This window comes from Dipteris shenzhenensis, chromosome 12 (genome assembly GCF_047967505.1).
Source record: "Dipteris shenzhenensis isolate YYH24624 ecotype China chromosome 12, Dip_SZ_1.0, whole genome shotgun sequence".
Lineage (NCBI taxonomy): Eukaryota > Viridiplantae > Streptophyta > Polypodiopsida > Gleicheniales > Dipteridaceae > Dipteris > Dipteris shenzhenensis.
In genome coordinates this window covers 20,709,715-20,732,995 of record NC_141607.1, presented here as the reverse complement: position 1 = coordinate 20,732,995, position 23,281 = coordinate 20,709,715, and the positions used below count along the sequence as shown (strand labels likewise).

Here is a 23,281-nt window from a genome sequence, read left to right as displayed (position 1 = left end):
CATCTCATGTAATTGATAAACCCCGTCTTGCATGTATACATTTTTCAACCTTGAAATTTAGACACCCCTCCATAAATCTACACATATAAATTACATTGATTTGTTAGTTTATAAATCCCCTTAGGCATGTAAATGGCATGTAAGTCCCCTATTAAAAAAATACCCCTCCGTGCACTAACGTGCTATGTTACATGTTTTCTGAGTGACCCCCTCAGGGTTTTATGACACAGTAGTCCTTCAAAATAGGGTTTTCCTCATATCTTTATTTATCATTATTACCATAATCTTATGGAATCTAGTTAGAATGGTAGAAGGCACATCAAGATAAGGTGAAATAGCATGCCTAGGAGGCACGTGATAAATATGTGATTATGTGCTTGAGGCTTAGCATACCTTTTGACTAATCCCCACATATAGGGTGCATCATTTGTCATGATTGTTGGACAAGCCTTTAAGCTAGTGCCTAGGATAAGTCTATTCATGGAGCATGTTGCTATGAGCAATGTATCTTGACATCATTCATTGCAGACAAGTCCCTCCAAATTGAATCGAAGACTGCCATGCTTGTTGGATTTTCTACCTCCATGGCTCCTTTGGAGGGTCACGCTCACAAGCTAAATTTATCATACTTGTTTGCAACAAGGTGTTTCCTCTTAATTTAATTTCCCTCTTTCAAAACGAAGGTTCCATTGATGTTCAAGCAAAACATATACATTATTTCATATATGAGGCCCATTGAATTATGTTTTTACAATTGCGAGTTATAAATTATTAAGAGGAGTAGACCCATAGATAAAATCTTGTTGATTGATGTATGAGAACGACTGATGGTGACTTAATTGTGCCTTGGTGGATCTTCATACTTGTAGGCGCTCATTGTAAAAAGCCGAAGAATGGGTGGTTGAGAAAGGTAGACGATCGGCATGCCATTATCCATTATCTTGTGTGGACATGTGCTCTCTACTACGAGTTAGATGTTGATCAAGATTGAACTTAAATTGGAGAATAGGTTTTGATAATTGTCGGGTGTTGAATCTAGAATGGGCCCCGCAAAATAAGATAGCTTGAAATGACAAATTGGTTATCTATGCTCTTGCTTGGCTCTAAGTGGATGTATCATTCTCATTGTGCCACATGTAAGCATTGGCTTTACAGTATAAGGCCATTGTGGCTAGCAAAGCTGAGATAGAGCAACAGTATAGAAGACAACATACCTATCATAGCTACATGTTGTATCCCATGTGAATGGTGTATTTACTACATGAGGGTCGGTGGGGCTTATGATGTAAGCACCGACTGCGTATGATAACGTCACACTTATGTGGGGGGATGGAGTCTGATTGTGCATATGATGGGTTTGTACAAGGGCCTATGCACATGCAGCCCATGGGTATTGCTGAAGGCACTCTACATTGGGCCATGTGTATTAAGCGGATTAAAGATGAGGGTGCATCTTTGGTGTGCACAATGTTACCCTAGATTTGTGAGGTGCCTGATGTGTGGCACTTGTGCAACTTTGCCTTAGACCTGCAATGGACAATGTTCACTCATAGAATGATCGCCACCTGTTGGTCGATGGAGCTGCCTATCTAGCCAATGGCAATGTAGTAGGATTGTATTGGACGTGCAACATGGCAAGTACAACCAATGACGGTGCAAGTACAACCAACAGGGCAAGTACAACCAATGATGATGCAAGTACAATCGATAACCATGCAATTGCGAATTGGAGCATGCAAACACAAAAAAGGTGTGCTCCTGTTGCTCCTCCATCTAATCCCGAGTGCACAGTCTGGTCTGTGCACAAATGGCTGCATGTGCACAATCTCTAAGGCTGGGCTTACATCACTAGCCATCCTCCAAAAGGATTGGCATACCACCTGATGATCATCAGGCTGCTATTTAAAGTCACCGTGTGATTGGTATAGTGGTTAGAGGAGATGAAATGGGCCAATCATGTATTGGTTGGAGGAGTTTGCCATTGAGTGGGTTGCCTTCACAAATCTTTTGTGTTAGTGTTCGGGCTTCTCCCTCTTATTGGGCCAACTAAGACGACAACCTTGTATGAAACACCATACTAGGCGGCCATCCTCCAATTCTATTTCCTCCCCCATGGGCGGGCAGTGTGATCTCTCCCTAAGGCCATGGGGGTTAGTAGAGATAAGATGAATGACTACGACAAGTACACGTTGCAACTTGTGAAGGGGAGGCATTGTTGTGTGTGAATGGGTATCAAGGGCGGGTTGAGACCACCCATCCTGGACATGCTACCAATTTTCCTTGTCCTCCTTGGCCCAATGAGAGAACTGGGCCCAAATGAGTGACAACGAAAAGATAGTTTGCTCCTGGAAGGTAGCCTATGAAGGTGGGCGGCTGCAAAAGAAATGGTGCGAACCATAACAGATCCTTCAACCACTCAACCAATTGCAAACAGTTGTAATTATGTTGGTAGCTTCTCTTCTCTTCTCTATCTCTATCTCTATATTTCTATAGAGAAGGGTGCCATGTGATGAGCAATGGCACGATTCTTCCTTGCAAGTTGAGGCCCTCCACATGGCATGCCCCCCTCTAATTTCAAAATCACGAACTTCAAATTCCCTCATGCATTTAATGCCCGTGCAAAGCACGGGTATAGAACTAGTTTATATAAAGACTCATACTTGGCTGGTGTGGATGACACCTTGAGGCCTATTTCCTCCTCTCGTCTGGGGGAAAAAACAAGATCGAACCCGGTTCAATTGGCCTGCCTTGTAGGTTCTTTGTCATCAGGACAGGATGTTCTCTCAGGTACGGAGCACTAGTGAGGGTTTTGTTATTGCCGGAAATGTCTCACATGCATGCACACAGCGAGAGGCGGATCGGGCGACATGTGAAACGGCGCAAGTGCCAAATAATTTTTGCTATGGTTGGAGTCGTTGACTAAGACCTGCAAAAGGCAAGCCAAAAAAAAGAAAAAGAAAGCTTAGGTATGAAGGAGCATTGGGCGGGAGGAAAGTTCAAAAAATACTAAGGCTTCATCTTCATCTTCATCATCTTCTTCTTCATTTTCATCTTCATCTTCATCTTCGACCTGATCAACCAACTTCCATTTCATCAACAGCACCACAAGTTTTCGGCTTCTTCAGGCAGCTGCTCGTCCTTCTGGATCGAGCATTTCTGCATGACACGCAGTGAATTTTTCTCTGCGGTGGCATAGCACTCCGTCTTTCCTTTACCTTCCCCTTGCACTCATGGTTCTCAAAGAGAAGAGGGGCGGGCAAGCTAAACGGGCGGCGAGGACCGAGGATGCAGACGCCATATTGTACAGACTAGAGCATTTACTCGTCTCCGGCGTTTCTGTCTCGCTGAAAGCATACCTGGAGCCCATTCGGAAGCTAGAGGAGTCTTCTGGTAAGGAGAACACATTCGACACCGAAAAGCACCGTGCGGCGAAGCAGTACGTACCCTTTTTGGGACAGATTCTGAAGCTATGCTCTGCTGGACTGTCCAAATTGCCTGTCACGGATGAAGAGGAAACCAAAATGAAGGCAGATGAGCTGTTCTTCTCCATGTCTCTCGCTTTAGATTGCTTCGAACGCCTGCGCCATTGCCTCGTTGGTTGCGCCTTTGAGATAGAGATTCAAAGGTCTTGGCTGGTTCGACGTCTGATGGCATGGAAGCGATTCCAGGAAGCATTGACACAGGATTTGCGAGTCATGCGCTCATTGTGCCTTTGCGTTATAACAGAGGGAAAATCAGAAAGTCTAAAACGCAAGGAAGATACGCTAACTCTTCCTCCTCCAGAAAGTGCCCAACAGTTGACGCAAGGGCTCGTCGTACTCGTTATAGGAGCAGCAACGGATCTGATTGTTTGCGTGGGTGAGATGGGAGCACAGGGTTTGGCTCTCTTTGAGAAGGTGTTGGCCCTTCCTCAGGAGCTTGAGCCGTGGCTAAGGTACTCATGCCCATACTTTTAATGTAGTACGTCCCGATCTTATGCCCCTTGTTTATTTTATTTCACGCAAGGAACATTTAATGGTTTTGCTGGCTTACCAGAGAGCCTGACTAGATATGGTCAACGTAAATGTCATCTTGTCGTTCTACATTATCACTATGAAAGGTTGCTCAGGACATATATCTTCTTCACAATTCCACCACACATGGATCAGAGGCATACTCACTCGCCTCACGTTGTGGGCTCAAACGATGACGAGCTGCTATTCCCATCAAGTCAAAATAGGGATTCTGTGACGTTCAATACATAGTATACTACTATAACCAAGGGCTCTTGCTTTAGATCATCCATTGCAAACGTTGCTGAAGATAACCAGCATGTTTGAGCTCATGAAGCGACATCACTGTCAATAGTCGCAGCTAATCCAAAATCTTGCATTTCCTTTTTTTTTTGTTGGGCCCGTTTTGGGTGATATCAGTTGGTAAATTCTTGTCCTGCTAATTAAACAAACGTAGCTCCTGGACTATGCCAGAAGGAATTGCGATGATAAAATAGTTTTTGCTGGCAATATGTCATAGTACATTTGTAGAAAAGGGGGTAGGGGCAGATTAGAGAGAGGGAGATAGAAGAGCGGAAGGGAGAGAGGATGAGGGGGAGCAGGAAGGAGAAGGGGTAGGAAAGAGAGAGAGAGAGAGAGAGAGAGAGAGAGAGAGAGAGAGAGAGAGAGAGAGAGAGAGAGCTGCAAGTAGGAGGGAGGAGGGAGTAGATAGGATTAGATGTCACTTCAAAAAGCATTACAAGAGTGGAGGGCTTGGACTTATATAGTCCCCTCCACTATCCCCTCTAACCCTCACTAAAGCTTCCGTAATTTAACCCCCTTTTCCCCTTCATTTTACAGCCATCCCTCCTCAAAAATAATTTTGCCCTCAAAACTGCAAGTGGTGGCTGGAAACAAAGGCTCCTTGCTGCTGCAAAAAAGTCATGCATGCCGTGCGGCTCAAATGGAAAGGTAAGGTAGTTCTTGTTGGCTGGAAACAACAGCTGCTTGCTGCTGCAAAAAGGTCATGCATGCCACCTGTCTCAAATGGAAAAGTAAGATACTTCTTGTTTCCATAAGCTGTAGTGCCACCAGGGTCATGTAGAAAAGGGGGTCGTAGGGGCAGATTAGAGAGAGGGGGATAAAGAGCGGAAGGGAGAGAGGTGTGAGAAGTGCTGTGGAATCTGAACAGAGAGAGAGAGAGAGAGAGAGAGAGAGAGAGCACTCACACACACAAACTGCTCACGAAGAGAGAAAAGGACAAGAGAATACAAGAGGTCTCAGGCCAAAACCCCAAAGCCTGTTGGTACTGAAGAAGACTGCCCAAGAGCTCACAAGACTGCTTAAAAGAATGAAGCGGGATGAGGGGGTCCTATAAATAGCCCCTCACCCTCCTAGGTCGGCTGAGATAAGCAGGCATGCCATCTGTCTCAAATGGAAAAGTAAGATACTTCTTGTTTCCATAAGCTGTAGCGCCACCAGGGTCATGTAGAAAAGGGGGTCGTAGGGGCAGATTAGAGAGAGGGGGATAAAGAGCGGAAGGGAGAGAGGTGTGAGAAGTGCTGTGGAATCTGAACACAGTGTGAGAGAGAGAGCGCACACACACACAAACTGCTCACAAAGAGAGAAAAGTACAAGAGAATACAAGAGGTCTCAGGCCAAAACCCCAAAGCCTGTTGGTACTGAAGAAGACTGCCCAAGAGCTCACAAGACTGCTCAAAAGAATGAAGCGGGATGAGGGGGTTTTATAAATAGCCCCTCACCCTCCTAGGTCAGCTGAGATAAGCAGGCTGACCCACCTGCTCTAGACAGCTGAAGATAGGGACCTAAGGGGACGATCCCTTGTCCTATATCTAGGGCTTGCCACGCTTAACCTAGGGTTAACCATGGTTAAGTGTAGGAATGGTTTGGTGGTGAGGGACTGGCTAGAGGAAGTGCACACTTGCTAGAAGTTCCTAGGGGCAAAGTCTAGGTGCACCACTAGGTCCTAGGGGCAAAGAAAAGGCTTTAAAGAGGAGTCTAAAAGTTGGGCCTAAGGACATTGGTCCAAACCCATTACTATCAGTGATCAGCTCATCATCTATAAACATCTGAGTTTCTTCGAGAAATTATTGGAGTTACATAGGTCACCTCCCCATTTGTGAGCCCCCAAATGAGGAGAGCACGGGGGAGGTGCACCAAGAAAGAGTTAGCGATACCACGTGGTCATCCATGGGGACAAAACTGAATGCACTTGCATGGATGCCTCATGATCAGAACAATCAGAACAAGGACAGAAAAACAGAGCTGTGTAGGCCAGTTCTGACTTAGGGTTGGCAGATCAGGTTGGTCCAATGTGTAGGACTGATCAGCCTTTCTATAGACTGGGTCGGGCTACTTGCTAGGGCCTCCAGCCCTATTAGAGAGCCCCCAAAAGGGGCAACATTGCCAAGCCTTTGGTGCCTCAACTTGGGCTGCCACCGTTGCAGCAGGGAGGTTGCAGACCACCACAAGTGGTCTTCATCATTGGCTGCCCACACAGCAGCAATGAAGGTCGGAAGGGAGTCTTGTGCCTCACCATTGGGCTGCCTACACAACATCAAGGAGGTCAAGGTTCAACCGAGCAAACACAGCGTTACAAGGAGCTGGCTGAGGGAGTACTATGAAGGTGTGTTGCCTGGTACCATTACAAAGCCCACAAAAGCTTTAGGAGAGCAACACAGGATGAAGTGTTTTGAAGGTGCCATGAGGAGGTAGGTGAACACATTTTGGGAGCCACATGGGTCAACATCTAGGCAGCACCTTGGTGATAGATGGTTGCACACTGTGCCTTTGGGAATCGGCTAAGCTCGATTGAAGTAGTTACCCATTGCGGAAGATGAAGATTTGGAGTCATTTAGTGGTTCGGATGAGTTGGAAGTCACAACCTGAGTGGAGCTAAAGCCACAGTTTACCACTACTCTGACCGGCATGGTGATCCTGGCAGATCTTGTTGGCGCGAGGGATTGGATAAGAGGCTGCCACATGGACAACATATGCTTGTCCGTAGTGGTAATATTTATGACCCACTATACAGGGCAGATCAATTGACAATGAGAATGTTGTGGTCTGCACACGCTCAGCTATTACTAAGGGGATTCCAGCCCTATAAAAGGTCCGATTGGGGCCACAAATGCATACATCAGTTCTAGCCTTGCAAACTGTAATGGCCTCTGAAGGATGCTCCAGACATTGATAGAGGGCAGTAAAGGACTGTAGAGGATCAAGGCAAAACTCCAAGGCACTAGAGAAGGTGGAGACTACAGCAGCTGCAAGGTGCAACATAGGCACAAGCAACAGTGAGACGTCAGCACATGTGTGCAGCTCATTAGAGCACACAGGTGCAAGAAGATGGCAGTCATAGACATTTGGTACTCCTCCTTGAGCCACTGAAGACACCCATGGATGAGGTTTGAACAAGCTGCCACATGGGCAGTACATTAGCTGTGATGGGGGCAGCTCACCTTGGGCCACACATGGGCCCTGTGATAGGACATATAGGCAGCTATTGCACAGCCCCATTGGAGGGGCATTTAATGCTACAGCAGGCCCTTCATATGGGCAAAGTCTGATCTAGTTGGCAGGCCAACAGGTTTTTGGGGTCAACAAATCCACAAACTGGTCGACCAAAATGGCTAGAAAAGAATGGCATATAGAGGCGGCCCGGGAGGGGTTTGAGGGGGGGGGGTCGCTATGTTTGATGGAGCTCATGAGTTCTAACATTTTGGGTGACTATTATGAGGTTGAAACTGCACCGTCTATTTAGTTGTTAGAGGATGAGTTCGTGCATGTTCTTGGATACCTCTAGACAAATATACACCTTTTTTGTTGATTGTTGCTGGTTATTCTTTTGCTATTTCCCAAGGCTTTATTCTTGTGTTTGCTTTCATAAATTGTGATTACGACTCTCCATTTTCTTTTTCTCTCTCCTTGACATTATACTTCTCTCATGAATGCAGTTATTTGGAGGCTCAGAAAGTTGAGAAGCAGAGAGCCCTTCTTTTTAGAGGACTTCATAAGTGCCTTATGACTGTGATGTCAGATTGTTTACCAGGAAAATCAAAACTTGTGGAGACATGCTGCTCTCTCACACTTCATCAATGTGCGTTGTCTTCCATGAGGGACCACTTTTGCAAGGTACTGGCATGCTGCACTTGTTTGAGATCTCTCTTTGGAATGATTAAATCTTTTCAAGTTTGACATTTGCTTGTCCAATATAATCTAAATGCCTTCTTTTCAATATGCTTGAAGCTTTCCCGTGCTTGCTATAATTTGACAGTGCTAAAAATGAAAGGAATCTCATTTAATTACAATGCATTGACCTTAAAAAGCATGAGGCTGGATAATTGTGCTCAAGATTGTAGTGACAAAGCTAATCTCAAAGGATTGATAGTGTGCAAGAAAGACTGAAGTTTGAATGTAGTTTTTACTTGTAGAGCTTTGCTGAGTTCAGTTAAACCTGCAGGTAGCAAGGAGTATCTGTTCACAGCTTAGTTCACAGGGGCCAAACGTCCTTAAGCTTGCGATTGATGTGGGTGAAGAAGCTTTGGTCAAATATGCCCAGACAGAGCAGGTATTTGTATGGCCGATTGGATCAGTTTTGTAATCTAGCAGATGCAGATAGCTGGCTTTATCAGAGAACTAAGAGATTTTTGAACTTTGGAGAGGGTATCAGGGTAGTTTTTGATTGCATGTTTCCTGAGACTTTAATGTCCGTTGTAGAGCAGAATGGTTGACAAGTGCATAAAATCATGCACAGTTACAAAGAGTATGTTGCTCCCATGAAGTGCTGGATCTCATTGAATGCTATGCTCGAATTTGTCAAAGTGCAAAACGAAATAAAGATGGTTGGTGCCACATTTTCAAAACCATCGACCGGATAGCACAGGTATGTTGTAGTCCAGGCATTTTTTGAGCATCCCTGGAAAAGTGTGCGCACATAATTGAATGCTAAATAATGAAAAGCAGACAAACTGAATTTCCATGATTGTATGCAGGATGCATCTGCTTCTATTATCCTGGTGGGCGGACTTTATGCTGTTGGTTTGATTTTAACCAGCAATTCTTATAACACTGCTGATGAAACATTCACATCAGAGTTGTGCTCCGAGTGGGGTCTAGACAACAAGCTTGTGCAGACAGTTTGTAGAGTACTTCAAGGTGGCATAAAGGCAGCGCAGAAGGTTTTAGCTTGTTTGGATATAAACTCTGTCGTGAAAACATTCCAGACTGAGGATTGGAAAGAAAGGAGGGTGAATTTATTAAGCATCTACAGGGCACTGGACTTTGTCCGTAGGCCAGAAGTAAATTATGCCCAAATTCAATGGGATGCATTTATTTCAAAAAAAGAAGAGCTACATCTCTTGTCTGACTTGAATCTTACCATAGAACACTGCTTATTCCTTTTTTGCGAAACAGTGAAAGTTGGATTAAGGTGCAAGATCTAATTGATCATTTTGGGATGTTCAAGGGCTGATTGGCTGGTGCTCAAGTGCTTTAGAAGGTTCTTTTTGCAAGTGATGACATTGCTTTTGATAATTGTGTGCGCGCAGATGCAGTAATTTGAGTGCTGATGAAACACAGATTTTTCAAAGAGGCAGCAAATCCTTTTTCATTGCAGGAAGTGCAGCTTTGAGACTCTCTTTGCTCAGACAGGATGACGTCAAGGTAAAGTGACCAGTTTGTGGTCTTCTTATTGCATCCCAACTAAATGTCACAATAATTAAGTGAGAAGGCATTGGCTTTGAAAGTAGGATGCTTTATAATATCCTGTTGAGTTCAGATTTGTGCAATTTTTGATTGAAGGGAACTGGTTCGCTGATAAATCAATCCCTATCTGATCCTTTTGTGGGTCAAGAGGAGCTGCGGTGGCTTATGTCATCATCTTATAATATGGGTGTACAACTGTTTAACCTCAAGCTTCATGATTTGGTAAGTTCCATCTGGGAAGCTAAAATCTTCATAGGTTCTTTGGTTTGATGATGCACAAAATATGTTTGAAAGCTCCAGCCTACTTGGCTAGTTCTGAGTTTCTTAGCAGGCATCCATGTGTACTTTTTGTTATTACATATTTAGGATCAAATGTTTGTCTAGTCAGAATGAGCATATCTTTTTCAAAGGCATAATCGGCCATTAACGATACTCTCAATCAGCTTTAGTAGCCATGCAGTGTAATTAAGAGACTTTAGAACAAATATAACAAATGCATACATTTGTCTCAGCGTTCAGCTATCTATAGCCTCCATCTTCCTGCTTTGTCATGTTCATTTGGGGGGTTGTGGTTTTTTCTTTGCTGTGTATTCTTTGCAAGCTGTATCTTTGTAATGCTACATCTGATTAATCTGAAGTGTGGATTTAAAGCTATTGCTTTTATGTACAAGGGAATGGAAGCTATTGTTCCTTTTGCAAATAATGGGACATTGCTTGCAGGCATGTGAACCTTTCAGAATCTCTTTTGCCGCTGCATGGGCAAGAGTTGCCTTGATCAACCTTGACTATATAGACAAGCCACTTGGCACATTGGATATGTCGATCAAGACCACGGATCTTGTGGATGCTGTAGCAGACGCCTGTTCAAAGAGTAGTGTACTGGTTGATAGTTTGATTCGAAGTAAAAATTGGCAAGCAGTGCCAGAGGTTTTCTGTGAGAGCCTCCAGCGTTGGTCAAGAATTGGCTCAGAAGTTTCAAAGAAGCCCATTCCGCGATCACTTTTGCAGCTCTGGTTCAAGGTAGTTCTGCTTAAAAGCTTTCATTGGTTTTGGCTCATCTGATCTTATTATATTTAGACCTGATGCTTATGATGAGAAGTTGGGTTTACGGCTCAAGAGTCTAGGAATTTTGTGCTTGGCCACAGAAGGTACTCGCTGACAGACAAGCAAAGGTAGGCCATGATAAAGATATCTTGGAGGATAATATGCTCTGCAACCTTATTCTTAGCTTTGATCCTCCTCTACCACCAGATGCTGCGGGATTGCTTTTGGAAGAGGTAAGGAATAGCACAATCTTCAGTGCACTTGCTCCAGCAAATGTCTTTTGGTAGTGCATCCTAGTTGAGATATGTTTTGGTTTGTTTTCTTGCTTTATTATTAACATTATTTTGGGTCGGTTGTGTGTGTGTGTGTGTGTATGTTTATATTTATCACAAAAAAAAGTGTGTTTATATTTATATTGAGAATACGCCAGGTAGGTGTGTGATGCATACCCAAAGAGAAATGTGTGTGTGTGCCCGCACGGGGGGGGGCTGCTTCTGTCCTGTGATTGCACAGAGAGAGAGAGAGAGAGAGAGAGAGAGAGAGAGAGAGAGAGAGAGCGAGCTGACACTTTTTCTGATTGTTCAGGAGATTTTATTTTATGAGACCTTGGAAGAATCTGAACCTAGTCTCTCTTTGTCTATGAGAGAAAAGGTATTGAGTGTATTGCTTAGTAAAGTGTATGCAGATAAATCATTTCCATTGCAGCGATCTAAAATCCTTGTGGAGATGGGAAGAATCTCTCGACTGTGTAATTTGGAGGAAGTTAATGACTGCTTGATGCACTTAACACAGGCTATTGAGATTTTGGTAAGTCAGCTCATTTTTTGTGATGAAATTATATGGCCTGGATGTACAAAACGTTAGGCACACTTTGTGGTAGGAGTTAGAATTTTCTTGTTTTTGGCTATATTGCTGTTAGAATAAATTTGACATGTGATTCATAGAAGCATAAACTACCATGTCCCTGGATGAACAGGTAGACTGTCTGAGTGAGACTAGTGATGATTCAGTGATAGCTGGGCTAGCTTCAATGAAGGCACAATTAGCCTCATATTGTTTTCTAAGGGCACTCTGTTCTCAAGAAGTGGATCCTCAAACTCAGGTAGACAATTCAATTTTGTAGAGTTCGATTTGAGTGACAGGTTTTCGTCAAAGATTATAATATCACTTTAAAATCACAGGATTTTTTGAAAGACATCTCCTATGCATTAGAGTTATGGGAACATTTATGTTTGTCATTCAAGTCATCTCGGGATCAACAGCCATCTGAAATGTGCCAATTATTGGCACGATTAGAGGTTACTGGTTTACTTCAAAATGTCACCGACCTGTTGGCTCTGAAGGTAAATAGACAACAGTTTACTGGAAGTTCCTATTCTCTCTGGAAACAAGCAAAAGGGTAATTTGTGAGGTTTTATTCTAAGCAATGGTATTTATTCATCTCTGTGACAGGGCTATTCTAATTTGCAATGTAGAGTATATGGACTACTACTTGATATGGCTGCTGCAAACCAAATTAACTCAGAGGATGCGTGTGCTAGACTGTGTGGAAATGGCAAGATGAGTCATGTGCTTTGCCACACTCCTTTCCTTCCTGGCTTTTTAGCTCTTGTCGCCCAGAAATTGGGAGTAGATTCAAACTCTAGGGAGTTTTGGCAGAGTTGTGCCAGAAAAGACCCTGATGGGCCACTGTCTCTGTTGCTGAAAGACATCCTTCAAGATTTCACAAGAACAAGCAATGAAGAAAGTTCTTGTGATGACCTTGCCATATCCAACTGGGCAGAAATCATTCACAATTCACATGTATGGACCTGATGTCATTAAGCAAGTAGGTCAGACTGAGACATTTATAATTCTCTGTCGGAGAACTACCTGAATTACTGACCTATGTAAGATTCTGTTCTGCCAGGATTTCAAAACAAATGAGGATCTGTCTAAATTGTCTCAGGCATATTTTATGGTGGCAGATTGTAATGCAAACAGTGGAAAGCTGCAAGAAGTACGCTTCTCTTTCTTGCAGTATGATAATCCTGATGCTTTTCTCCCCCTTTGTGCTGTTCGTCCATCAGTTCTGAAGTGCTCATCTGTGTGATGTGTAGAACTGATTACACTTGTAGACGCTTAACTCAGTTTTCTAACCTTTTGCAATCCTTTTCAAAGGCTCTTGACAATGCAAGGGAGGGGCTTCGTCTACGTTTAAAATTATTGAATCGACATTTCAAGCTTTCTGGGAAATCTTTGGCTGGTACTACTAAAACTGAGCCTTCACATGCCAAACATGAATATCATCTTGAAGCAGTGGCATGCATATCTGTCAATAATTGGCCCGCCATGAATCCTTCAAGGATGCCTCAAGCAAGTATCAGTCATTGGCGAATAATTGGAGATTATTTGGAAAGTTTAATGCAGGTCTGCTGTCATCTACACTCCTTTTTCTTATGTTTTCCATAGCAGTAGGTTGTTCTGCTTACTTAGAAAGCATAATAGGTCTTCTTGTCTGAACTAGTGAGTAGACGATACAATCCGGTTTTAATGCAGGTAGGAAGCTTCGATGAAATGATGGGATGTGTGGATGACGGGGAGAGAAGTTTCCGAGAGGGTTGTCAACTTGCAAGCACTCACAATCTCCCTCTCCTACGAGCTCTTTTTAGTTCCTGCCTTGGTGCATATTCCAACCCTCATGATTTGATGTGTTCTTGTTTGATTATACTCTTCTACAGCTTCTTGCTCTCTGTTGACTATTTTGTTCTAATTATAGGGGAGGTACAAAGAAAGCGCCAATTATGGAAACTAGCCGAGAGCAGTTTTGAAAGTGCCTGGCATTTTTTCAATCAGAATGAGATGAGTCTGGTTTGCAAACGCTGCAAACAGATGGGCCAGGCCTTTTTGGATTTTCGCATTGGAAATTTGCAACGTCGGCGGACTGATAAGACTTTAGAGAGTCCTATAAAGACCTTTACAACTGCTGTGAGTGCTTATGAGCGGGTTGAACAAAGCTTAAACTGTCTCCTCATCGAGTGCTCAGAAAACAGCTTAACTGCAGGAGTGCACGAGATAAATCTTGGACCTTCCCCTGCAAAAAAATTGTATGCTGTAGTGTCAACTCAAGTTTCTTGTCCTAAGAATGAATCACGTGCAAGGCACAATGGTTCAGTAAAGACAAGGAATGGAAATGGAAGGATATCCACCACTAGAAATCTAAATGATGGATTGGAAACTGAGATAGTAGACTGTCAGGGTGTAAGTAATAACAAATATCTGCAAGAAAGCAAGGTACATAGAACTTCCAGGAAACAAAAAATTGCAGAGGGGGTGGAAAGGCCCAGAAAGCCAAGCACAAGGAAAGGGAAAAATTCTGACAAAAATTTAAATGAGAAGGATCAGGAAGTTGCAAAAGGACTGGATAGTAGTGCCTTGACAGAGGGAAATCATCATAAATCAGGGGAGAGAGGAACACAGAATATGAAATCCACAAAAGAGCATGAAGAGGTTCATACATCCATTGCAGAAGCAGGAACAAATGCTGCCAGGACTTGCTGGTGCTACCACAAAAGGAAAACATGGAGAAATCTGTTCTCTATGCATGAATGGATCGATTTCAAATGGCAAGAGTGTGCAAGGCGTTTGATGGCCAGGGTTTTGATGCAAAAAGGTATTGTGCTCTTCCCTTTTTGGTGTGATATATGCTTTGTAAGTGTGAGATATGAAGTTGGCTGGGAACTTACAGGTATCAAAGGAGATTAAGGATTCTTGCATGTGCACCTTTAAATTCACAATACAGCCTTTTTATGCAAACCTTTCATTGCAATGGAAATGCAGCTTTTTTATGTGAAGCATGCTTTGATATGTTATTTTCAAGGTTCTATGTCTCATGAATCCGTTGTATTATAAGAGTTGTATGTGTGTGTGTGTGTGTGTGTGTGTGTGTGTGTTGGCTCGGTCATTATGTAGCTTCAGAGCTGCATGTCTGACTTCATGGGGTTGAATAGTGCACATGGAACGGAGCATCTAGTGCACATGGAGCGAAGCAGCTACAAGAGGTCAGGTGGCATCTAGTGAGGAATGTTGTACAATGTGCATGCCTAGGAGTGTCAAAAGTTTGGTGTCAGTGAGAGAAGGGGATTGTCGCTTGAGCAACTCTTGCTAGTTCATGATAGGTTAGTGAAAAGCATGCAGGGACATGTAGACAAAGAAGTAGACAAGGACATGTGGTGTCAAGTGTGAAGAGAGAAACTCATGGGCTAGGTTGTATTGAAAAGGTGGCAATCTGCCCATATGGAGTCCAACGTCTGCAAACCATCTGCATGTTCGAGCACTCCTTGTCTCCCTTTGCGGCTAATGCCATAGACAAAGACAAGCGTAACCAAGGTAGCTTGCTCCATCTTGATGTTGTGGAGCTAAAGTCTCTAACACTATGAAGGTATGTGACCACTTGAAAGGCTGCATCAAGTTGAAGGCGAGTATCTCTAAGCTCTGTCAAGAGGATTTGAGGTTGAGCCGATGGTTTATTGTTGATCATAATTGTGAGTAGTAAAACTTGTAGCCTTTCTATCCATTGAACCAATCTACCCCTAATAAGTCTTGGCCCAAAAAAAGACCAATTGGGCGAACAAGAGAATTGAAGAGAAGAGACTTGTTCTTGGGATCTTGAAAATGTGATTGTAAGTATTGTATCGCTCAGGTCTGGTGAGTGTGGCATACTCTTTGCTTAGTCCAACTTGCCTAGCTAATCTCATCGTGAAGATCAAACGTGAGAAGAAGACTCTCAGATTGGTATAGGACATGATAATCTCCTTTGGTCTCGTTGAAGGTGAATTGCTCTCGATGTGTTGTTAATCAGGATGTGTTGGAGATTATAACCTTGGTTGACATTCAACTTATGTGTCTCGTAGGAAGTTTGGAGTACCCATTGATTTCCATGGACAAGGATCCGACACCCCTATAGGTTGAGGAGAGACACATCTTGATCTACAACGCAAGGAGGGAAAGTGGGTGGTTGTACGGGATGGACGCTCCTCATAGGCCCTTGTCGGACACCAGTCACCCTCCCACCTAGGGAGGCGAGATCTATGAGACTCAATACATCGAGACCCTGTATTGTATCATTTGGAACTATAATGGTATCTTATGGTCAAAGCCAGAGAACTTCTCGGAGTCTTACACAAGACGAGACATAGACTTCTACACAGAGACACATCAGAGTCTGTGGCGCCCACTACTGGTAGCTAGAGAATACATTGGGAGACATCTTATAGAGATGAGATGAGGGATACAGGTGAAATACGAGGGTTAGGAGGAGCAATACTTACAGGTCATCTCTTTTCGAGGCGATCTCAATAGAAATGCGGGACATTCACTCCAGATTTCTCTGGATCTAGATTCGACGTATGGCTAGATAGGACCTATTTGTTGCTTTATGCTACTTTCCACCTCAGACATCTCACTTTGCCTGAGATTTGTGTGAGGAGGTCGACATGTGACCGTATGCAACTCGTAGTCCAGGCATTTCAGCTTTCTCCACCCTCATAGAAGTCCTTCTCGTTGGGGACTTCAACGCGAGGATAGGTGTACGCTAGATATCGCTCCTTGACTTCTGAGACAATGCTATTTTGCTGTCGGACATTTATCTGGATGACATAGGTATGCTGCGAGTCTCCGTTGACAGGTAGGCCCCGGTCACTTCATATGGATATGGGTAGGATGCATGATCTCATTATATACAATGGTCTCAAACGATGGCCTTCTGTTGATGGTGGTTTCACCTGTTTTCAGCATGGGGGAGGCTCTAGCATAGTTGACTACATCATGGGATCTCTTGCCTTCACATCTAGTATCACTAACTTTTTTGTTGCACCACTCCCCAAGGGGAAGACCATAAATACCTCTTCTTTAGCATCTCCACCCCTCGTCTCGTGCTACCACTTACACCATCGATCACGCATACTACTCATCACAACATACAGTTCGACTGCAGTCTTTGGCCTAAGTATTCTACCCATCTATACACACTGCTTACATACATCGATCACATACTCCTACTAACGAACCGTGCCGCTCTGATCACTCGCTCAATTCATGAGGTTGCCCTTCATGCATTTTCCTACACCACTTGCTCCACACGGCCGCCACCCATTGGCTCTGTTTCTTGTAATAGCTGGTACAATGATGAGTGCAAGGATCCTTGTTGTCAACTGAGATTCAAGACCAAGCATAACCTTCCAATTGAACCAGAGATGATACGTTCGATGTTGATGTAGATGATGTAGAACCCTGTGAATTGTTGTGCTGCCCATTTGAGCCGCTGCGATTCAAATGCTTGTTTACATCCTTGAGCTTTAGTTTCCTTTGGTTTTGATTCTGATACTAATTTTTGTGCTCTTTCTTTTGCCTCTCCTTGTCTTCGTCTTTCTCCTTCTCTCCTTTTTCTGATTTGAGATTCAGCAAAATCTTTTTGTATATTTGCTTGAGAGTTTATCAAAAGTCTTTGAAAGACCAAAGGGTCTATAAGACTAAAAAAGACTTGATACAATGAGCGGAGGGGTGGAGCCACTAAATAGGCATCAAAACCCATGATGAACATAAGAAAAAATCCATGATCATAGCGATACCGATACATAAAGAGAGAGAACACTTTGAGCTCATGGAGAGGGTGAGGATTGGTTGCACTGTGATGACCATCTGGGGAAGGCTGGTGGAGAAGTCGAGCCTAAGAGGGGGTTGGCGATGTGCAAGGTTGCTGTGGCTGTAGAAAATTTGTGATGGGGCGTTGATGGTGGCTGTCAACACGTGTGGTCCACTGTGGACTCCTAGCAATGGCCCTGCGAGCAACATACTAGTTCCATTGTCACACCAATCGGTCGTGTCTCCGATCTGGTAAGCATGGAAGGAAGGTCCCCTAGTGTGATTTGTGTCTCAACTCGGTGGTGTGTCTAATGTGTCTCCCGCTTTGATCCATGGGCATGTTGTCTCTCTGAACATTGTTGATAAGTGTTGTTTGGCTGGAAAAACTCAGTGATCGTGCTTTAAGTGGAGTTTGGCTATGTGTGTTGATCTCGCTTGTGTGATCTGAGCAAATGCTCCTTGTGTCGGATGATCTCATGGATGAAAGTTGCCACATACCTTTGATGTGGGTAAGCCAAAAGGCTGAATAAAGGCTTGAAACCATCCTTGAAGAGCTAGTGATAGCGACCTTTGATCTTATAGTACATCGGGCATCTGAATGCAAAATGCTCCTACTTCAGCTTGCAGTCGCGATCCCTGTTTTCTTCTTCTCCCCCACAATCTCACCAGCCATCGTCTGGCTTCTACTGCGCGATCCTTCCTTGCTCAACAGCTCTTGGACATCCGGCGCCCTTCATCTCCTTCAACCCCCCAGCTCGTGTACTCGTCCTTTATTACCCCCAGCGCATCCTCCAGCCCTCCAGCAAGTATTCCTTCTTGCATGATCCTGCTCTCCTCAGCCACTCCCCCCGAACTTCCCCGTTCTCCTCCCCTTCTTTACGTGATCATCCTCCGTGTGCCCACGAACTCCTTCCCGAATCCACCTGCAAGCTGTCACCTTCATCTACGTCCAGCTCGTCGACTAGAAGCATCCCTTCATCCATCACGTAGCCACCTTTGCATGAGCAGGATGCCTTCCTAATCAGTCCAGCCACCTCAGCCTAATTTGCCACCTCATCAGTGACATTTTACCACTCTCAAGACATTTCCCCCGAATCACGTTAAATGCACATTTTGGACCTTTAGTCACACAATTCCCACACACATTAGCATGCACATTAAAGCTTGCATGCACCCCCGTGCACACACATGAAAGGCCCCTTGACATGGACACCATAACATATCAAATTCCCGTAACATGCAAGTGCACATTGACTCAGAAAAATATTAAAAAACCCTTCATGACTTGACTTTACATGACCCCAAAAACATTTCACTTGACCACACACTAGACACCCTCGCTCTGGAAGTCTGGTACAACCACATTGCATTTCATCATTTCCCATGAAGTCCCTGCAAAACATACTTTATTATCTCAAAAAAATATACATTAGTTTATCATGCTTGTGAAAGAAAAATCCACAAATGCCAAAAGCCCACACCTACCCTAGATGTGTACAATTATGTGCCTACCCACATCTATATACAGTGCTAAAAAACTTGATACAGATTTTGTCCTATCATTTTGCCCATCCCCAAGTCTGCAGACATTCATGTCTTGCAGATAGAGGTATATAAGATTTGCATTTCTTCAGAGATATCCTCATCCATGAGGTCTTCCGGCTTATCTGGTTTCATCATAGCAGGTCCACAGCCGCCCACACTCATGATCCTATGAAAGTATTTCTTTAGTCTGAAGCCATTAACTCTATTCTTATGCTGCTTACCATCCAAATCCTCAAGTTGATATGATCCATTTTTGAATTTCTTCGTCACACGAAAAGGTCCATCCCATTTGGTCACAAATTTCTTCTTGAAGGTAGAATCCAGACTACTGTTGTATCTCAAAACTAGATCGCCCTCCTTGATTTTCTTATCCCTGAATTTCCTGTTTGCTCTCTTCTGATTCTCCTGTTGAACTAAAGCATAATGTTCCATCGCCTTTTGTCTATCTAGTTGTACTTCCTGCAAATCCAATAACCGGTTCTGGAAAGTAGAATTTGAATCCTCATTTATCTTCATTAACATCTGTAATGCAGGAATTTCTACTTCCAAGGGCAACAGAGCTTCTTTCTTGTAAACAAGATGAAATGGTGAAAACTAGGTGCCTTCTTTTACTCCAACTCTGTAAGCCCATAAGGCCCAGTGCAAAGCAAGATCCCACTCCTTCTCATAGGTTCTCATGATCTTTCCCATGATATTAGTACACAAACCATTAAATTTTTCATTCATCCCATTACATTGAGGGTAATACGGACTTGCATATCTATGTTTAATCTTCAGCTTACCACATAATAAATCCATCAGTTCACTCCTGAAACCTGGACCTCTATCAGAAAGCAACTCCAGTGGTACACCAAATCTACAGCAGATATCCTCATACACAAACTTACATATAGATTTTGCATTGACATCCTGTACAGCTCGTGCTTCAGCCCATCTCGTCAAATAATCCACAGCTGCCAACATATAACAATTTCCTTTGGTTGTCATGGGTAGAGGACCGATGGCATCTATTCCCCATTTCTCGAAAATATTATAAGCAAGTATGATATATCTGAGTTCTGGATGTAAGATCCTCTTACTCATTTGCCTACACTGTAGGCATGACTTGTACCAATGTCTTATGTCTCTCTGGAGGGATGGCCACACATATCCTTCTGTAAGTATTTTCCTCAGCATGATTTTGAAAGCAAAATGTCCTCCACATACTCCCTCATGATAGGCTTGTAGAATATGAAAAACTTCCTCATGCCAGGGAATTCTTTTGAGCACTAGATCAGCCCCTTTCATGTAAAGAACATCATCTATTAGACAATAAGAAGTATTTTCTTTGTTTCGGAACTTCTTCAGGCACTTTACCAGTTAACAGGAAGCTTTCCTCACAAGCTAATGTCTCCCTTCCTTTGTATAAGGGTTCCTGCACTCCTACTGCATCAACATAGGCTGCTGTACTTTCCTACGCAGCATCATGTGCATTTACATTCTTATTTCTTTCAATATGTTGGAGTGTCCAGGCATCCAGTTGATTTAATAGTTTCTTCACCGCACTTATCCATCTCTTCAGATGAACATGCTTAACCTTCCATACACCTAAAATTTGCTTCACAACCAACAGAGCATCTCCCTTAATCATGAGTCTCTTAATACCCAGACTAATGCATACTTTCAAACCTTCGAAGAGGGCTGCATATTCAGCTTCATTATTACTGTTGGCTTCAAGCTGAATTCCCATTTTCCGAATCTCATTTCCTCCAGGATTATAAATGACAATTCCTCTTGTACTTTTATTTAAACTTTTTTTGTAAGATCCATCAAAGAGTCTTGGTCCAAGAGTCCTGGAAGTGAGAGTGAAAGCATTGTTATTCAAGTCTGACCAATGTGGAGCATCCCTTGCGTAGTCGAGCTTGTAATGTTGGTCGCATTGTGAAGATTGGGCCAGAGAAGAGGACCCCTAAGTATGTGTAGGATGCAACCACCCCCATCAACTACCCATCCAAGATAAAATGCTCTCTATGCATGGCTACTTGGGATATGTGACTTGCAAGGTTGGTTTTACCAAGGTTGACCTCCAAGTCATGTGTCTCACAAAGTGTGAAGTGCATCCTAGTGTCGTTGGAGACCCTCTGTTGAGGAGAGTAAGACCATGTCATTTCCGTATAGGAGAATCTGGAGCAAGGATCCGGCTACCCCTCCTAGAGTCCCAATAAAGGTCTCAAGCTCATCTATGTAAAGGTCGAACAAGGTTGGTGATAACAGACAACCCTATTTGATGCCAACGGTGCTCATGATCTCCTTTGTTCAGCTTGGACCTGAGAGAGAGAGAGAGAGAGAGAGAGAGAGAGAGAGAGAGAGAGAGAGAGAGAGAGAGAGGTCTTCACCAGTCCTCACAGGACTATGAGTTTCACTGCATCTTTGAGACTCAAAGAGTGCACATGGCAACTCAACTCAAGATTATTTAGCACGTGTCTAAGTTTTGGTACTGTAACGAAAATGGCCTTCATTACATCAGTTTAACACTGAGAGTCTTTAGATTTAGATGTGAAATCTCTAATTAGTGCAATCCCACTTTCCTGCTTTCCTGGCTTCTTTCACCTTTACAATTTCAGTGGTTCTTTGCTTGAGGTTTGTCGGAGTGAGTTCCTCAGATATCCATATCTTCGTGCCCTTCAGCTTTTGTGTTTGTTGGAGAATCTTGGTCTTGGTTGCCTTGTCACCGAGAAAGATTTGTATGTGTGTTCCCTTTGGCTCAATACTCGAGATAACATCTGGATCCCATTCCACTTGTGGTATCTTCTCTATTAGGCAATCGATCTTATCTTCTGTGAATTCCTTTGTATCAAGGCAACCTTTTGGTAGCCCCCCCCCCACACAAGATCTGCTTGTTGGCTTTTCTGGTTTGCTGCTCTTTCAGTTCCTTGTATAGATCAGCTTTGTTTACTTTACTGTTTATGTCTACTGTCATCTCTTGTTTCATAGATTTCAAGTGAGTATTGACCATTTCCTGCCATTTAGAAACCAACTCTGGTGTTGGGGGAGATGCATCGCACTTGTGCTGCGCGAGGGGCTGCGGGGGGGAGCGTAGGGCTGCAGGGGCTGAGCGGAGGTGAGCGGGGGGGCTGAGCAAGGGTGAGAGTAGATAGGACTGAGCGAGGGTGAGAGTAGATAGGAGTAGATAGGTGAGCGGGGGGGCTGAGAGAGAGAGAGAGAGAGACCCACCCACCCACCTTGTTTGTCCATATGCACGCACATACATACATACATACATACATACAAGCTAAGGGGTCGGGTCCCTAAAGTGGGTGTGCACACCCAAGCATGAGATATGAGGGAAGACAACAATTAGATAGATACACTATGTTGTGCGGGAATGCAAAGGACAAAAGGGACAGTAGTTGGTCATCTTTTCAGCTGATCATTTGAGTGATGGGACTTGTGTATATTATCTGTGGGACCAACTCTGTCGATCGGCTAAGGATAGAAGAGATGATATTGGCCGACAGTGGCTCTAGATATGGTGCGAGCTGGTGTTGTCAAGGAAGGAAATCAGTAATAGAATTTGTTGGTGCTCAGCTTAACAGAGAGTGCATTGCGCAACAAACAATTCTCATCTAATCGCTGAAAGCAAAGCACAAAGCAATTTGTCTGGGCTTCTGTCTCGTCTTCTGTAAGTTCCGGCAAGTAACTTGTTGTTTGACAAGCAGTACTGTCACTCTAGTGGTTTGTCTCCCCAAGTCGATAGTAAAGAGATGTTTGCAGTCTTCATATGAGGGTCCACCCGACGAGGGCCAGTCTATCGTGTTGTGCTCTTTGGGTCCTTGCTAGCCCTTGGCTCAAGTCAGCAAAAAGGAAGTATGTGATCATCCTCTCATTGGGATTTGACATGCCTTCTTGGGCTCTCTTTTGCGCTCACAGTAGTTGGTCTCTATGTCAGTGGGTCTCAAGGAGGAAAAGTCGCCACACATTGTTGATCAAGATGGGCCAAAAATTCTGAGTGGACCAAATCCGCTCTTGAATAGATAGTAGTGCCATCCAAGGATCTCATAGTACACAAGGCATCCAAATGCAAAGCTCCTTTGTCTCATAAAGTGCAGATGTATTTCTCACATGGAATGCCCTCTGCCCATCCTGGATCAATACGTAGTTGGTGAGAGGATACTCAAAATTCCCAATTGAGATCCTTAGTGCATGTGGGAGATGGATCTGAGTATAACCTAGGGGATTGGTAAAACCTTCCATTGAGATCCACAGGCATGGGCTGTGTAAAAGCTGCGTTTTACTGAAATCTCATGGGGTGTTAGCCAGGTCCCTCGCAGTTTGTAGGAGGTGCACACGTATATGCTTTGTGGGCATGCATCTATATACATTCGTCCCCTTCT

At 43.7% G+C, this 23,281-nt stretch overlaps 1 protein-coding gene across 1 annotated transcript in view; it reads left to right on the top strand.

The window, feature by feature from the left end:
• The first annotated feature begins 3,209 nt into the window (after positions 1 to 3,209).
• ESP (separase) overlaps positions 3,210 to 23,281 on the top strand; it is a 30,652-nt gene continuing 10,580 nt past the window's right edge. The window contains exons 1-17 of the mRNA XM_087383095.1: positions 3,210 to 3,934; positions 7,949 to 8,126; positions 8,455 to 8,562; positions 8,749 to 8,877; positions 8,987 to 9,423; positions 9,542 to 9,656; positions 9,795 to 9,920; positions 10,419 to 10,718; positions 10,844 to 10,975; positions 11,328 to 11,549; positions 11,719 to 11,844; positions 11,924 to 12,085; positions 12,195 to 12,545; positions 12,652 to 12,741; positions 12,903 to 13,151; positions 13,281 to 13,404; positions 13,501 to 14,394. Coding sequence (XP_087239221.1) covers positions 3,231 to 3,934; positions 7,949 to 8,126; positions 8,455 to 8,562; positions 8,749 to 8,877; positions 8,987 to 9,423; positions 9,542 to 9,656; positions 9,795 to 9,920; positions 10,419 to 10,718; positions 10,844 to 10,975; positions 11,328 to 11,549; positions 11,719 to 11,844; positions 11,924 to 12,085; positions 12,195 to 12,545; positions 12,652 to 12,741; positions 12,903 to 13,151; positions 13,281 to 13,404; positions 13,501 to 14,394 — 4,447 coding nt within the window. The 5' untranslated portion in view covers positions 3,210 to 3,230. The remainder of the gene's footprint in view (positions 3,935 to 7,948; positions 8,127 to 8,454; positions 8,563 to 8,748; positions 8,878 to 8,986; positions 9,424 to 9,541; positions 9,657 to 9,794; positions 9,921 to 10,418; positions 10,719 to 10,843; positions 10,976 to 11,327; positions 11,550 to 11,718; positions 11,845 to 11,923; positions 12,086 to 12,194; positions 12,546 to 12,651; positions 12,742 to 12,902; positions 13,152 to 13,280; positions 13,405 to 13,500; positions 14,395 to 23,281) is intronic.